Source organism: Typopeltis vanoorti, chromosome 4 (genome assembly GCF_054136105.1).
Source record: "Typopeltis vanoorti isolate ZY-2024b chromosome 4, IOZ_Tvanoo_1.0, whole genome shotgun sequence".
NCBI lineage: Eukaryota > Metazoa > Arthropoda > Arachnida > Uropygi > Thelyphonidae > Typopeltis > Typopeltis vanoorti.
Window position 1 is genome coordinate 49,494,318 of NC_143552.1, and position 16,445 is coordinate 49,510,762.

The 16,445-nt window shown below is 35.7% G+C and overlaps 1 protein-coding gene across 3 annotated transcripts in view; it reads left to right on the forward strand.

The window, feature by feature from the left end:
• Positions 1-16,445, forward strand: part of alpha-Cat (catenin alpha) — a 610,048-nt gene that overhangs the window by 322,937 nt on the left and 270,666 nt on the right. For all 3 annotated transcript variants that reach the window (XM_090391790.1, XM_090391792.1, XM_090391791.1), the window contains exon 10: positions 4,983-5,075. In XM_090391790.1, the coding sequence (XP_090247916.1) occupies positions 4,983-5,075 (93 nt within the window). The remainder of the gene's footprint in view (positions 1-4,982; positions 5,076-16,445) is intronic.

The following is a 16,445-nucleotide window of genomic DNA, read 5'->3' on the forward strand; positions in this document are numbered from 1 at the left end:
ATTCTGGTGTTATTACACTTTTTGGATGTCCTACATGTGGATCATCTTGAAGGCTGGTATGGCCACTTTTAAACTAGGCAGTCCATTTCTTAATTGTCGAATATGAAGGAGAAGAGTGCCCATAAACTTTTATGAACTTCGAATGAATTTCTTTTGGCGTTAAACCTTCTGTAAAAGTTGGTTATATGACCAGCTTTTAAATTTCAGTCTTCTCTAGCACACCTAACTATATCAGCTCACCAATAAAGTTGTTGATACATAACGCTGTGAAATAATAATATTGGACTATCAATATCATACCAGAAAACTAATATTTTTCCCCCATTGATAATTGAAGCACTTTTTGTATTATATTTGTCTAGCAAGACAGAATTAAAATTTCATCGGGATTCAAAGAACGTTTGTGCTTTTACAAATAAAGGTGAAAAAATCCATAAAATTTTGTTTTTTTTTCTCTCTGTGCAAAACATATTGCTACAATAAAGTTTATAAGAAATCAAGTTAGTGAGCTGTAATGACCCATTTGGTCTGATGCAAAAAGCATTATCAAATGTTGTCATTTGTTAAGAGTGCCAAAAAAAAATAAGTGCTAATTTATGTAATGATTGATGATATTGCTTGCATTTTAGTATAATATTCTTTATTTTTGATAACTTAGTGTACCTGCATGGTTATTGGACTTTGCGGATTTGTTACCAACTTTTTTATTGAAATTTTGAATCTTGCCTTGAATGGAACAAAATGGCAATACAAACAAGATCTGCATGGTGTGCAACACAAAGTGCAAGTGCTATCAATGTCATTGACTTTTCAAAAATGGTTCTATGTCATAAGAGCAACATGTATGCTTGACAAAATGTGAAAGATTTGTTTGTAGAAAGACGGAAACAAGAGATGAGAGAAGGTATGGATTTGTAGAAAATGTGAGATTTTTTTAGACTATGAGTTATCAGCGAATATGAAACTGACTGAGGGAATGAAAGTTACTGTAAATATGGATGCAAAGGACAACATGAATAATGGAACCCAAAGCTAGTGAGACTGAGGGAGTGAAATAAAACAAGAATGAAGAAAATAAAGTGAGTAGAAGTAAGAGTGAGGAAAAGGAAGAAAACTGTGGCTAAACAAGAGGTAGTGACAGAGAGAGAAAGAGTGAAATTTCTAGAGTGTATGATTTGAAGAAAGTTATTCAAAATGAAAAACAAAATGAGGAATATGCGCAATAATATTAAACAATTACCGGAAACAAAAGAATAAAAGGAGTGCAAAACGATACAATGAAAGAAAAAAAAAGAGAAAAAAAAAGACCTGATGAATGACTCGAGAAAAGCTATGTATGGAGATTCCATTGTTAGAGGATTGGTTAATGAGAGTGTCCATAAGGTCTGCTGTAATTCATACTTCAGATATGAGGAGGAAATGAGCAAGAGAGTTAGATTTAGTTGGACATAAGAAGAATATAAGGATGAATATCAGGTGATTACTGAGAGAGTAAAAGATAACAGTATAGTGGGAAAGGTTGTCAGTTTTTTGATGAGGTATGACGATGACATCGAGACATAGAGTGAGGATCATGAATGGTATGCTTGCAGAGCTATGTGAGGAGAAGGTGAGTGCAGTTTGTAGATGTGTTGCATGAATTTGAGAGAAGAATGGAATTGTACAAAAGTGATTGACTACACTTGAATGACTTGGGAGTGAGTAAACTGGAGATGCTATTGCTAGAAGGAAATGCAGTGTTTGATGCAAGCAAAAGATGAAGGATCGGGAGGGTGGAATGAAAGAGGCTGAAGAGCTTGGCAATGGAAATAGAAGTGTGAGAGACATAGGGAATGGAAATGCAAGAGGAACAGGAAAGCGGGGATGGCCTGGGTGGACAGGGAGAGTGGATATTGGAAATAGTAGTGAATATGTGTATGAGGATGATCAGCATAGGAATGTAATGGATCGGGGTGTGAGGGAGGTATTTGCAACTGAGAAGATGTAAGCAGCAATAAAAATGATTGGGCAAGGGCATATATGTTGGAGAAATCACAATCAAGAAGTAGTTTGGGTAGGACTGGTTATAGACCTAACATTAAACTGCTGTGTTTATTTATAAATGCCAGGAGTATCAGAAATAAGGAAGATGAATTTGTTTCACTGATTGAGTTTATTCATCCAGAAATTGTTGGAATAAGTGCACCATGGTTGAATGAAGATGATATCCTGATGGGAATAGAAATGGAAGGGTACAGTGTTTTTCATGAGAAGAGAAAGGACAAAAAGGATGTGGGAGTGCTACTGATAATAGCAGGGGAATTATGTCCACATAAGGTAGACATGAAAGTGAGAAATAGTGGCAATGGTTTTTGAGGTGGTGTGAGGTGGAGGTTGACAAGAAGAAACATTTAATCTGATGCAAGTATAGGGTAGGCAGTGTGAAAGGTGGTGATGAAGAAATGAATAAGAAATTGGATTAGTGAACAAGGGAATGGTGATTATTATGGGTTATTTTAATTGTGGGAATATAAATTGAATGAAGAGGTAGTTTTGGGAATATGGAAAATAAATGTCGTGAGTTCTTGAGAGACAACTTAGGCAGTAATATAAAGGAGGGCACATAAGATTCTAGGAATTTAGATCTGATCATTTCATCAGTGGATATGACTGAGTGAGTTTTCCACACTTCCCTCCAGTTGCTGAACGTGATCATAAAGTGATAACATGGGTTGTGACTAGCCATATGAAGATGTCTGTGAGGAAGGGATATATGTAGAATTACAAGCCTGTGATTTTCACATGCTTAGGAGATGGTATTGCTTGCTTAGAGCTGTGACAGAATGAGGAGATGAGCATTAAGGAAATAAATGCTGCTTGGGAAACTGACAAAGAACTACTTAATGGCATCAATCTGTGAATGAATGTATTCCAAAGGTGAAAAAGGCTGAATAAGATAGGTTTCAAATGAATGGATGGATGAGGGGATTATACATGAAATTGGAGGAGACAGCACAAGATGAGTAATGGTAATAATCAGTTGCTGAAGAGTATAAAGAGGACCAGAACAAGAGAATGATTCAGTTGGTAAGGACGACAAAGGTGCAGTATGAGCAGAAATTAGCAAATCGAGCCAAAAAAACCCTCGGCAGTTGTTTTGATAAGTTACAAGTAGAAAGAAGAATGATTATGGCAAGGGGTGATGTTAGAGGAGGAAAGTGAAAGATTGGTAACTGCTGCAGAAGACATAGTTGATGTATTCATTGAGCAATTCATCAGGGTGTTTCATCCTCCTTAAAATCAGAAGCTGAAATAAAGAGAATGATATGAGAGATGATTTAATGTTGAGCAAGTAAGATGTATATGAGGAGTTCAGTAAGCTAGATGTCAATAAAGCAACAGGTCTTGATGACATAGTACCACGTCTTAATGGAATGTTCCAAGGTACTGGCATCGGCCTTAGACTATTTGTGTAACAAGTGTCTTGCCAGCTTAAGTCCCAAAAGGAGTGGAAATAAGGTGATAAGGCTACGAATTATAGGCTGATCTGTATGTCTGGAGTTGCAGTTAAAGTATTGCAGAGGTTGGTGAGAACTAGGATACAAGAGTGGTTGATAACAGTGGTATGTTTTGTGCTTGTCAGCATGGGTTTGTCAAAGGGAGATCATATGTTACCAACTGTGTTATGTACTATAACTTGGTGGTGAAGGTATTGGATAAGGGTGATGCATATACTGTGGTATATTTAGATTTTGCAAAGGCTTTTGATAGATTGTCACACCACAAGTTGGTAACTAAACTTGAAGCAGATGGGATAGGATGATAGATTAGTGAGTTGGATTGACAACTAGCTCTCAGATAGGTATCAGCAAGTTGTGTATGGGAGTGCAGTATCACAGTAAATGAAAGTCACTAGTAATGCACTGCAAGGATCTGTTTTGGGACCATTTTGTTGTTTAATTTGTCTATTGACATTGGGATGGTCTTAACTAGTGATATACAACTGTTGCAGGTGATACAGAATTAGGGAGAGAGCAATCAAGAATCAAGCAGATTCTGTGGCTTCACAGGACGGCTTGAATAGATTGTATGAGTGGGCAGTGGTAAGGAACTGTCAGTTCAATGTTGCAGTGTGTAAGGTTCTGAAATTGGGTAGGCAACAATGGGATATAAAGTATACTAGGTAGGGAAATTTTGGAGGAAGTTGAGGAGACAAGAGACCTTGGATGGACAAGGATTTGAAGTTTAGAGGCCACATTGCATGAGTTGCAAAGTCATCACATTAGATTGCGGCAATCATGTGGATCACCTTAACTGCAGAAGTAAAAAGGTTCTGCGTCCATTGTATAAGGTCTTAATCAGTCTTAATCACCACTGGATTTCATAGTGATGAGGATATGTTGGAAAGAGTCCAGAGAAGACTGACTACGATGGTAGCTGGTATTTGGAATGTGGGTTATGAAGACAGATAGAGGGGGATATGATTGAGGCATTTAAGTTCATAAAGGATTGTTACTTGGTTAATGTTGAAGAAATTTTTCATATAGGGGGAATAGAACAAGAGGACATTTCTGGAAGCTGTATCAGGAAGGTGTGAGTAGGGGCATAAGGAGCAGATTTTTTGCATAAAGGCTGGTTGGAGTTTAGAGCATGGTTTAATGGGCTTTATAACAGTGTACCTCCTGTAATGAGTCTTTTGACTCCATGGAAGTCTTTTGTTAATAATAATAAAAGTGACAGGAGGTGATTTTAATGATTTGTGTAGCTATATGTCTGGAAATCGCTAACAGTGGTGTTAATTCAACACCATAATTAAGAGGTTGGGATTGCCTAAATACTATGTTAGGCATGGTATTAAGGCAATCATGACGAGATTATCTTGATGACAATCTCTTGTCATCACATTTTTCAATACTTTTTAAAGTTCATTAAATAAATATATATCCAGGTATCTTTCCTGCATTTCCTGAATACTGAAGAATTTGAATGTACTTTAATTTCAGGTTGCCAATTTGGCTTGCTCTATGTCTAACAATGAAGATGGAGTGAAGATGGTACGTTTTGCTGCTGCTCAGATTGAAAATCTCTGTCCTCAGGTAATTAATAATACTTTGAAATTTATTATATGTTCTTATTCATTTAAGAGGGGAGGGATTAATTTGCTTATTGCTGGATGTCCATTTCACTGTAAATCCTCTCCCCCCCCCCCCTCCCCAGATAAAAAAGAGGAGAGAGAGAATTTTCTGTATTATCTTACAGTGTTATGAACTATACATGTAAATACTTAAGAACATAGAATAGTTTTGTTCGGCACTCAGTTCTGTAAAACTGTCAGTGGACTAACTACTGCTTAAAAATGCATAGTCAAGTTTATCTAAAAGCAGTATATCCAGACTGTAAGAATTGTTTTCCAGTTGATGTTTTTTTACAGAAATAATATTAAATGGTATAATTAAATTATAACTCAAAAATTCCCCTGTCTTATTAAAATCTTCTGTGGGAACAAAGGTATATTTAAGTCTCAGTGTTTTCCAGTTGATGCTTTACAGAAATAATATTAAATGGTATAATTAAATTATAACTCAAAAATTCCTCTGTCTTCTTATTAAAATCTTCTGTAGGAACATACACATTTAAGTCTCAGTGTACATGTTTCAATTTTGAAATTTGTCCACATAACTATACTCAAACTTAGATTCAGGAAGTTAATTTCCATGTCTTGCATTGAATGCTATGGCTACTCCTTCCCTTCTCTGATTATTTTGCCTGAAATATTAAATTTTATAGTTATTTAACAGCATTTCACCTGTTTTACTGTTATAACTTGAACAGTGCATAAACCTTTAATCTATCTGCAAATCATTTACAGCTTTCAGCACATACTAACCACATGTATAATGTGCATATAGCAGTACTGAATGTTCGAAATACCACTCCTACCTTTTGCCTTCACACATGCCCAAATTCTGTGAGGCCACATATTAATAGCAGCACGTATGACATCCAACAGAAACTCTGCCACTGCTCACTGCAAATCCACCTTGAGGCTGGCAATACTGGGATGTTGTTTCTTGCAGGCTATTCACTCGAACTCCGACCACAATTTGAAATGCAATAGATTCAGATCAGGACTTCCAGATGGCCAATCAGGTGGTGATGTGTAGTCAGCTACATTTGCCTCCAACCACTGTTGTATGGTCCTCAGCATGTGTGCAGGGGCCAAGTCCTGTTGGAAGGTCCTTTGCCTACTGTGAAACAAGAAGTTGTTCAGATGCCGTACCACAGATTCCAGCATGGTGTCTTGATACACTTTGGCAGATGTTTGACTCCTTTCTTGCAGAAATGCAACTCTCCACCAAACCATCATTGTTGCAGGATGATGACCTCTCTGAATCCTGGATGTTATGGCATGTGTGATACTGTGTGACTATTGGGATCATATACCCAATTGTTTTGGCAGTTAGATTTTGCAATAACCATAAGCAGTTTTTTTCATTGAAGAAAAAGATATTCTTCAATGAAAATCTTCAATGAAAACAGACACAGATATTTTCGCATACCACGAGAGAAGTGCCTCTTAATTTTATCACCCTGTGTTGCATAAGTTGTGGTGTTAGGAATGAAGAATGAAGATAGGTTCTCACCCTCAGGTCACCAGTTAGTACATGTAACATCATTCTCTGCAAAATATTCATCTCTCTCATGACATCATGTTGTGCGTTCTCACAGGATTACAGTGGAGGTGTGCCTTCCCTGCCCTCACAAGTTGTTGCATCTTAGCACAGTGCGGTTGACCTGTTTTTGGCAGTCAGATATGTATCGTTATAATGTTAATAATCCAACACCCTAACATCCTACTGATCCCGAGTGGTTTTTTTTTTAGTCTGTTAAAAATAACAGGTAACTGCATTCCAACCTTGTGAAGTGCAATTACAGCTACATGGTTCTCATAATCTTCCCACTGCATGTTAACCCATACAGCCAGACAGCTCTCTCTCTACTGATAAATGCATGAATGTTTGCTGTGCACAGCACCACTAACAGAACCCAGGTCGTGCAATTCTGTGGGTAGCATAGACCTGTTCAGAAGTATCAGTATTTATGGCAAGACTGTGTAGTAGAAACATTTATGTAGATGTACTACTTCTCTAATTGTTATGCTAGAACCAAAGTTCTTTTCCATTGATGCTATTTATATGGAAGTTGCCTGTTTTCAGTTCTGCTATCGTTGAGTTTTTTTTTTTTCCCCATTTGCTGACTTCACTGTTAACCTGTTTCCTTTACAAAAACACATACATTTTCATTTTTGTTTGTTATTTAAGGTAATACAGAATACAGGATGTGTTAGTAATTTGATTGACAAATTGCTAACACATCCTTGTGCTGTTCAGTATCCACGTAAATGCCTAGTAACAGAGCCACAAGAAGACTGAATATTGGCTCAGATGCTATGACTAGTAAGGGAATATGAATATATTTCCCTTACCAATGCTCCCAACTAAATGTGTACCAATGATTTATCCTATTTCAAAGTAGGACAAGTCTCCCATTTTCTGATTTTTTAACATGAATTATTACTCAGCACAATCACTAATGCACTTGTATGAGAACTGCATAGTGTAAACAAAACCAGAACATTCAGTCAGTGCTGTCACCACAAGTTTTTTTCAATATATCCAACAAACAAATTCTATTCCTAAATCTCTTAGTGTTTCCATTATTTTATCTTCGTTTGGAAAAAATGGAATTACTTTTTTTTATAAAAAAAAAGTAATTCCAAAAAAACTTTTTTATCTTCCCTTTGAATTGACTTTTGGTTCTTCTCATGAGGGGGGGGGGGGGAATTCCAATCCAAGTTTTTGATTGATAATCAAATGATATAATTTAATTTTATTTCTTCAATTATTTTGAAGAAATTGTTGTAGAAATAAAATTAAATGGTATATAATTTGATCATCATCACCTTCATCAAATTCCTGACATGTACCCTGAAGAGGGATTTACATGAAAAGTTTATATTACTACTGACTTCCAGTCAACAATTTTATACCAAATTAGTCTTATCTTCCATGACTCCGATATTGTAATATCTTATTTTTCAATCTTCTAATGACATCAATCCACCTATATCTTGGTCTTTCTCTGAGTCTTTTCCTGCCATCTTCGCATCAAACAGTGCCTTAGTTAATCTTGTCTCTCCCATTCAGTTAAATGGTGTTGACCTTAGATATGCTCTGCCCATGCACATTCCTGAATGTTAACAGTGTCAATTTCCTTCCTAATATCTTCATTTTTAACAATTTTACCATTGATGCCACTTGTTCACTCCACCTAAATTTTTTCAGAATAATCATATCTGTGGACTCTAATCTTTGAACTGTTTTACTTCTAACTCTGCTCTCAGATCCATAATTTAAAACTTGCTTAAACAGTGTCTTGTATATTTCTCTCTTGTTCCATATAATTTGCTTCTTGATTCCTCTAACATACCACCTTGCTAATTCTATTTTATATTCCCATATTTAATTAGCCACCTTTACTAAAATTTGTCCTTAAATAGTTGAACTTGTTCAGTTGGTTTTCCATTGGGAATGTAGTTGCTCTTTTAATTTTCCTTCCTATTTTCATAGTTTTAGTCTTTATTGCTGATTTTCATGCCATATTTGTTGCATGTAAATTAAAGATGCCAAGAAATTATATTCTGGTTTCATCCTTTATCCAAGTTTAAGCAAACAAAGTTTGCATGTGAAGTAACTTCATGACTAAGCTACTTATAACTAGAGGCTGATGACATCAAATCAATTGTCTTAGTATCCCATAATGCAATGTACACATCTTACAAACATGTATAATGCTATGCATTATGGTAAGGGCCACTACACAGACTGGTTTTGACCTTTATTGAGGTCTCATCAGTGGGAGCCAGACCCAGAAGTGATACCAAGTTATAGGCATTAGTGAGACTTGGCTAACAGCAGATGATGTAGTTACTTGGATAGAGAAGACAGAATTGGGGGGGGGGGGGGGTACTGCTAATGACAGCAGAAGAACTGTAGCCAGCCAACAAGAGTAGTAATCAATCAGCCAGATGGCAGTTCATCTGAATCAATACGGTGTGAAATTGAGGCCAATAGGGTAAAATATAAAATTGGTTGCTGCTATAAGCCAGGTGGCGCCAGGGATGATGTGGGAGACATGCATCAGCAGATTAGTACAATGAGTGTAAGTCAAGTAATTTTATGGAGGACTTCAACTTTGAAGACATATATAGATTGAGGAAAGATTACACAGTAGGAAGGAAATGGAATTTATACACTTGCTGAGAGATAATTACTTGAAGCAGAATGTGATGGGGAGGATGTGGGGGTATGAGAGTGTTGGAACTTGTTATAGGATCAGAAGACTTGTCTATGATGGCTACATTGGCTCCAAATGGAGAAAGTGATCATATGGTCTTGACTTCTTTGGAGGTAGCAAAACATGGGGAAATTCCAGTTAAGGAGGGATATATAAATATGTAGTAATATGTAATAAATAAAAAAATTATAAAAATTATATGAAATTGCTAAAGCTGGAAAATTAAAAAAATCCTCACCCCACTCACAATACAAATGTAGCATAAATAAAATAAATAAATAAATGCAGAACTACAAAACAAGTGATTATGTACCATAGCATGAAGATATGCAAGGGAAGGATGTTCACAGTGCATTGGTGATAGTCAAGAGGTATTTGAAGGGAGCAATATCACTCTGTATACCTATGGTCAGGAGGGTAAATCAAGTAGAAATTAAATGAATGAGTAATTATCATTAAGCCATAGCTACAAAAAAAAAAAAAGGATGGTATATAAGGAGAAAGGTGACCAGCATGGTAAGGAAGGCAAAATCATATTGTGAAGTTAACCGAGCAGGCAAAAGGAATGAATGACAGTTTTTTTTTTTATCCTGTGGCAAGTGGGTGGAAGAATGACCATGGAAGGATAACTTTGAGTGCAGGTGGTAGAGAGATAACAGAAGTAGATGAAATTGTTGAGGTACTGAGTAATTATTTTGCAAAGAACTGAGTTTTTCTTAATTTTTTTTGTTTTTCTGAATTTATTTCATTGCTGATACTCTTTTGACTCAGTCAAGTTATATGTCATCATTTGTTGTATGTTGGTGCCAAAATACTTTTTTAATATTTTTCACACACATTTTGTTTGAAAAACTATTTATTCCTGTTGTTTCCATGTCTGATCTATATCATAAGAGGGCCTTAACATTGCTATTGAAGATCTTTATTATGGTTTTATTATGATATTTAGATTATTTCCATATATTATTTAATTTTCTGAAAGCAGTACTCGCTTTTGTTAATCTTTGCATTATAACTCTGTGTTTGACCTTCAGTATTGACATAGGCTCCCAAGTATGTAAAATTCTTAATTTTTACAGCATGCTGGTTGATTTTAATTTCTTTCTGACATCTGCTGTTCAATTTAAGAACTTTTGTTTTATTCATTTTTATTTTACAACCAACATTTCAGCTCTTTTATATAAGCCTTCTGATTTTGCTTCTAAATCAGTGTATTTTGATGATATCAAGACTGTCATCTGTGTAATTTAGATCTTCCAACTGTGGTAGGATTCCATTTATTTCCTCTTCTTGTACCTGTAACTTTTCTCATAATTCAATCAGTGACTATGCTAAGCAGTAAACCATACATTACTCAACATTTTTTAAAATTTAATGAAACAATAAATATATTTAATTACTCTACTAATTAAATATTTTTATTCTTTTATTAAATATTAAAAAACTTTTTGTTGTACTTTGTTATTTGAGCAAACAACTATCATTCTGAGTGTGGCTAATGTTTCTTTTATGGCAGACTGTTGTGTAGTATGATGAGAGTGAGTATTGGCTGTGCTTTATGGAAAACTGCTGACCTAAACAAATGTAGATATGGACAACTTCTAGGCATCTGGGAAACTAGAATTCTGTACTTCAAAAGTTGGAGGGTATATTCAAAATATTGAATGTTTGCTTGATATTCTGTGTTCTTCAAATTACTTTGTTTACCATGTTATCTTAATCCTTGAAAATACCTTAATTACTTTTAGAAGAAGTGTTGAAGTTTTTTTTTTTTACTTGTTGCTAATAAACCATTCTAATTCTTTATTAATAGGTGAATGATCAATAGGAAAAATGTCATCCTTCTTTCTAAATACAGGGTTGACAAATTCCCCAAAACTATTAAAAGTATTGTCAAAGGAATATGTCAGCAACATTTAGAACAACTGCTCTGAGTAATTGTCAGGGGGGACTAAGGGATATTAGCAGACTGAAGGGGGAAAATGAACATCTTGAGGATTCCTTAATGGATAAGTTGTACACGTGGAAAACTTCACCCAACCTCTACAAATCTGGCCTCACAAGGCCCCCCCCCACCCCACTACTACTCAGATACATAACAAGCATATCTGGTTTCAAGATCATTCAATAGCTGACCCAGAAGCTTCCTAAAGCATTACCATTAGGTTCCGTCCAGTATATCCAATGACTGCTGTGCTCAACTCCATTTTTAAGTTGGAACCTCTAAAAGAAGAAATGCTGTATTTCTCTATGATGCTTGACATAATTTTGAAAACAGTATTACTGTTGCTATATAGGCAAATCCTCCTTGGTACTATAGACTCATCTAGGAGGCCCTAAACATACCAAGCAATTTTTTTATTATAATAATTGCATAGACACCTCCACGGAGTCCTAAGAATCATCCTGGAACACCCAAACTATCAACACAATATCTATCATACCTCTCCTTAAGTGTTTCTCTCATATCCCCCCCCCCCTCCCATTTTGGCCTAACAACCAACTTTTGCAATCCACAAACATTCAATCTATCCTATTAGGAAGCATTCTACAGACCACTCACCACTGGATCTTCTACTCTACTACTTCTTCATTCCCAAGAAACCCAGATGACCTAACCTGAGCATAGTAATCCAGATGTGGTTGTATCAAAGGCTTTATAAAGTGGAATTATTTATAACTCACTTATCTCTGCTTATTAGTGTGTTCTTCAATAACTAAGTAATCCTGTGAGCTACCCTGGCTACTTTAGCAATATGTCCTCTAAACATTTGCTATGTTCCTACTACCATCCCCAAATCGATGGCTTCTTCAATTTCCTGGCGTCCACTTCCCTCAGTGTGATACACAGTTTGCAATCTTTGATATCCATTAAGTTTGCCCATATTACATACACACATAGCTCATGGCAAAAACATGATATTAAAAAAGAGAATCATGATGTCATTATACAGGGTGTTCGGGATAAATTTGACATATTTATAATTAATTATATTTTCCCGTAAGTTACATGTATTAACACACACTTCTCTTCATTTAAAAGTTTGGACCCTTCTTCATTCATATACAAGATGTCAGAAAGGATGGATAGCTGGAACCCACCTGAATCATGGAAGAGAATAACTTGTATCATGATGATTCGTGCCCGCCATCAAAATAAGGATATTACGACTGCTGCCCAATGCTCCCTGAATACAGTAAAAACAATCGGGCATGAACTAGAGACTTGCAATGGTGACTACGAGGATGTAGCAAGAAGAAAGATCCCTAGCAGACGATCTGATTGCGTTCGTACAGCAGAATTCATCGCAAATCTGCAGGAACAGGTGTTGAAGAACCCTGGCATTGGAATTCGGGCTTTGTTCGTGGAGTTGCTAACTGTAGTCAAGCCCTGGATAACAAGGGTAGCCAATGGTAGGCCGTATGTATGGCAGCAGGATTCGGCCCCTTGCCACACCTCTGGAAAAAGTCAAAAATGGTTGTCTGAAAATTTCTACGACTTCACCAGTCCAAATGTTTGGCCTCCAAACTCCCCAGACCTTAACCCCATGGATTATTTTGTATGGGGCGCAGTTGAAAAAGACACCAATCGCACTTCCAGTAATACAAAAGCCCAGTTAATGGATAAAATTAAAAGTTTTTGCGGCCCTTCCCAGGGAGACTGTAGCATCAGCTTGTTCGAGGTTCCGAAGCAGAATTGAAGCTGTGATCGATGCTAATGGTGGTTATTTTGAGTAAATCTTGTTGATAGTATTGTAATTAACTCTGCCTGTAATGTTTTTTTGTCAATTCATTAAATTTAATAGATACAAAGAAGATTTTCTTTTTCCTTACGAAACTGTCAAATTTATCCCGAACACCCTGTATATTAACAGGATTGAAGAATTTAAAATATTTTAAGTTAAAAACTTTGAAGGAAAACATAGATCTAATCCAAGGAGTTGGAAAATAAAAATAAAATAAATAAAAGTTAAAAGTGAAAGTCTTAATATGTTATAATAAGAAAAAAAACATATGTATCATTATAACTTCAGATCTAAGTTCGTAATCTAGTTAACAGCTTCAGGAGCTGCTTGTAAAAAGTCATTCCAGTCATTCTCATAAGCATGGAAGGTGCATTCTTTTACAATATGTTGCACAGTCTGTGGTGGAGCACCACAGTCACATTCTGGAGATGATTGTCTGTTCCATTCATAGAGAGTATCTCCACATAGGTCATGGTTTGTCCGAATCCTATTTAATATTGTCTAGGTTTTGCGAGGTAGATCCGATCCTGTAATGATTTGATCACCTTTAAAGATGTTATGCAAATGTTCTTTCGTATTTTTCTTCCATGTTTCCTCCCACTTTGATAAAGGATTAAAATTATTTAGCACTGGTTCTTTTGCTGTTCGTAGTGATGGATGGCAAGATTTCAATCTATTGAAGTTAAGAGTTGGGAGATCCTGATGAATAGGTAGGTTTGGATTACTAGCAATTTTTTAGATTGAATTCATTAGTCACGGACTAATGAATTCAATCTAAGTAGTTCTGTAAGGATAATGCTTGCTAAAAGATGTAACCAGTATGTTGGAGTTGATCTAATTGAGCCTGTAATTAATCTTAAGGTATTATTCAATTGAGAATCAATAATCCTTGTGAGGACTTATTTAGCCACACAGGAGCACAATATTCAGTACTTGAGAATACCAAAGCAAGGGCTGGTGTGTGAAGAGTAGAGGCTCTTGAACCCCAGGTAGTGCCACAGAGTCTCTGTAGAATATTATTACGTGTCCTTGGTTTGTATGCCAAGTTTGAAAGACGTTGCCCAAAAGTGAGACAACGGTCAAGTGTGACTCCCAAGTACTTAGGGAATTTATTATATGGAAGTATAGTGTTGTTCAATTCAATTTTTAGTTCCACATTTGCCAAGTTATTATTTAGATGAAAACAAGATATTACTGTTTTGCTCCTATTTAAACAGTCTCCATCTATTAAAATATTTATCCAATATAGTTAAGTCAGCTTTTGGAATTTCTTCTGTGTGACTTATGCATTTATACTGTATAGTTATTGCTATATCATCGTCATAGCAAAATTTATTGATGTAGTGATGGGAAGATCAGATATATACAGATTGAATAATAAGGAAGATAAAACAGATCCCTGTGACAATCCACTATTTAACTTCCTTTCGCTGCTAGTTTTATTACTTATAGCCACTATACATCTTCTATCTCTTAGCATATTGTTAATGATATGGACTATTGTTTTACATTGGATAATTTTATATAATTTATGTAGAAGGCCTTGTATCCAGATGGTGTCGAAGGCTGCCGGCAAATCAATAAATGCGACTGATGTTTTTAAACCTTTTTGAAAACCAGCTTCTATGTGAGTTACTAAAGAGACAACCTGGTCACAACACCCACGATTTGATCTGAAGCCAGCTTGTTCTATTGGAACATATTTAAAAATAGTGGAGCTTATTCTGTTATAAATAAGTCTTTCAAAGAGTTTATAACAACAACTGAGGAGAGTAATAGGTTGGTAACTTTCGGTTTATGATTAGGCTTACCAGGCTTTAAAATCGAAAGTATTTTTGCTTTTTTAAAAGTAGTGGGAAGTTTACCAGTTGTAAGAATATTAGTATAGAACTTAGTCAACCATAATCTTGCATTTCTTCCCAGATTAATCAAAAATTCTGGATGAATGTTATCAAAACCAGGAGCCTTACCAGGCTTTAATTCCTTTAAGACTGCATAAAAGGGCATGCAGCCCTTTATACGCAGTAAGATTTATTCCTTTACATAGGTAAAGACTTGCTAAATTCTTTTAATTTTCTCTTAATATATCTTGTATGCTTTTTTTGATTGGAGTATGTGATGTATTAACAATATGTGTAGCTAGTTGATCTGGGATGATTTCTTGGTTGTTCTTTAATCAATGGAGCACTACTACCTAGTTTCCTAAGAAGGCTCTAAACTTTATGACTGGAATGAGTAAAGTCTGTACCTTCAACTGTATTTGCCCATTTTTTCCTTCAGTATATATCCAAGTTTTCTAGAAGTTCATGTGCTGTTTTTGGGTTGTTGTTTATCTGATATTCATTATAAAGTAATTCACATTCTTCATTTCAACCATGTATATAGTTATGCCTAATACCTCTAGGAATACTTCTCTTGAAGCAAGCAGGACTACACCTATAAATCGATGAAAATACTACTTATTGGAGATATTCAGTGAATACATTTATCAAGTTCATTTGCATATTTATTCCAGTCAGCCTTTTTAAAATTCCAGTATGGGATAGGCTTTGATCTTACAAGTGGAATAGAAATACCAATGTCAATTAATACCGGTTTATGTTGACTATGAGGAAACTCAGTTAAGACCCTTCTCAAATTTTTCGCAGGGTAACCTGAATTATTTTTGCTCGCAAGACATAAATCAGGGTTATAGTCTCTTTTCCAGACCGCAGATCTAAAAGTGCCTTTGTCTTTGGCATCAAAGACTAAGTGAAGATTATTTAGTTCGATCTAATCAACAGGTTTTTCACCATATTCGTTGTTTTGAGCATAATTGCACTGTTCATAGTGACTATTAAAGTCCCCAGTAAATATAAATTGCAGGATGTTCAGCAATAGGAATAATTTTTTCTGGCCAAGGTGATCCAGGTGACTTATAAATATTCATAATTGTACTATCTTGAACTTTTATCATTACAGTGTGTGTTTTCTTCAATATTTTGAGATTAGAAGAAAAACTTCTTTAAGATGATTTTGCACGTACGTTGCTATTCCATATACTTCCTGATAAGTTGCACCAATAGCAGTGTAACCTGGAATGTGACCTCTTTTAAGGAGCTGTTCATGATCAGCAGCACGTGTTTCCTGGACAGCAATCACATCAACATTGTTGGTTAACAATAATTTCAATAAATAATCACATTTGACTTTGCTAATAGATTCAATATTCAATTGACAAATATGTAGTGTAGGGCCAATGTTTCTAAATTCTGGTTTCTGCAAGTCACTATATTCAGTAGGCATCATGAAATTTACCAGGAGATCCTTAGGATGGGCTGGCTGCCTATCGTTGTTGCTCATTTAGCACCACCCAGGGGACAC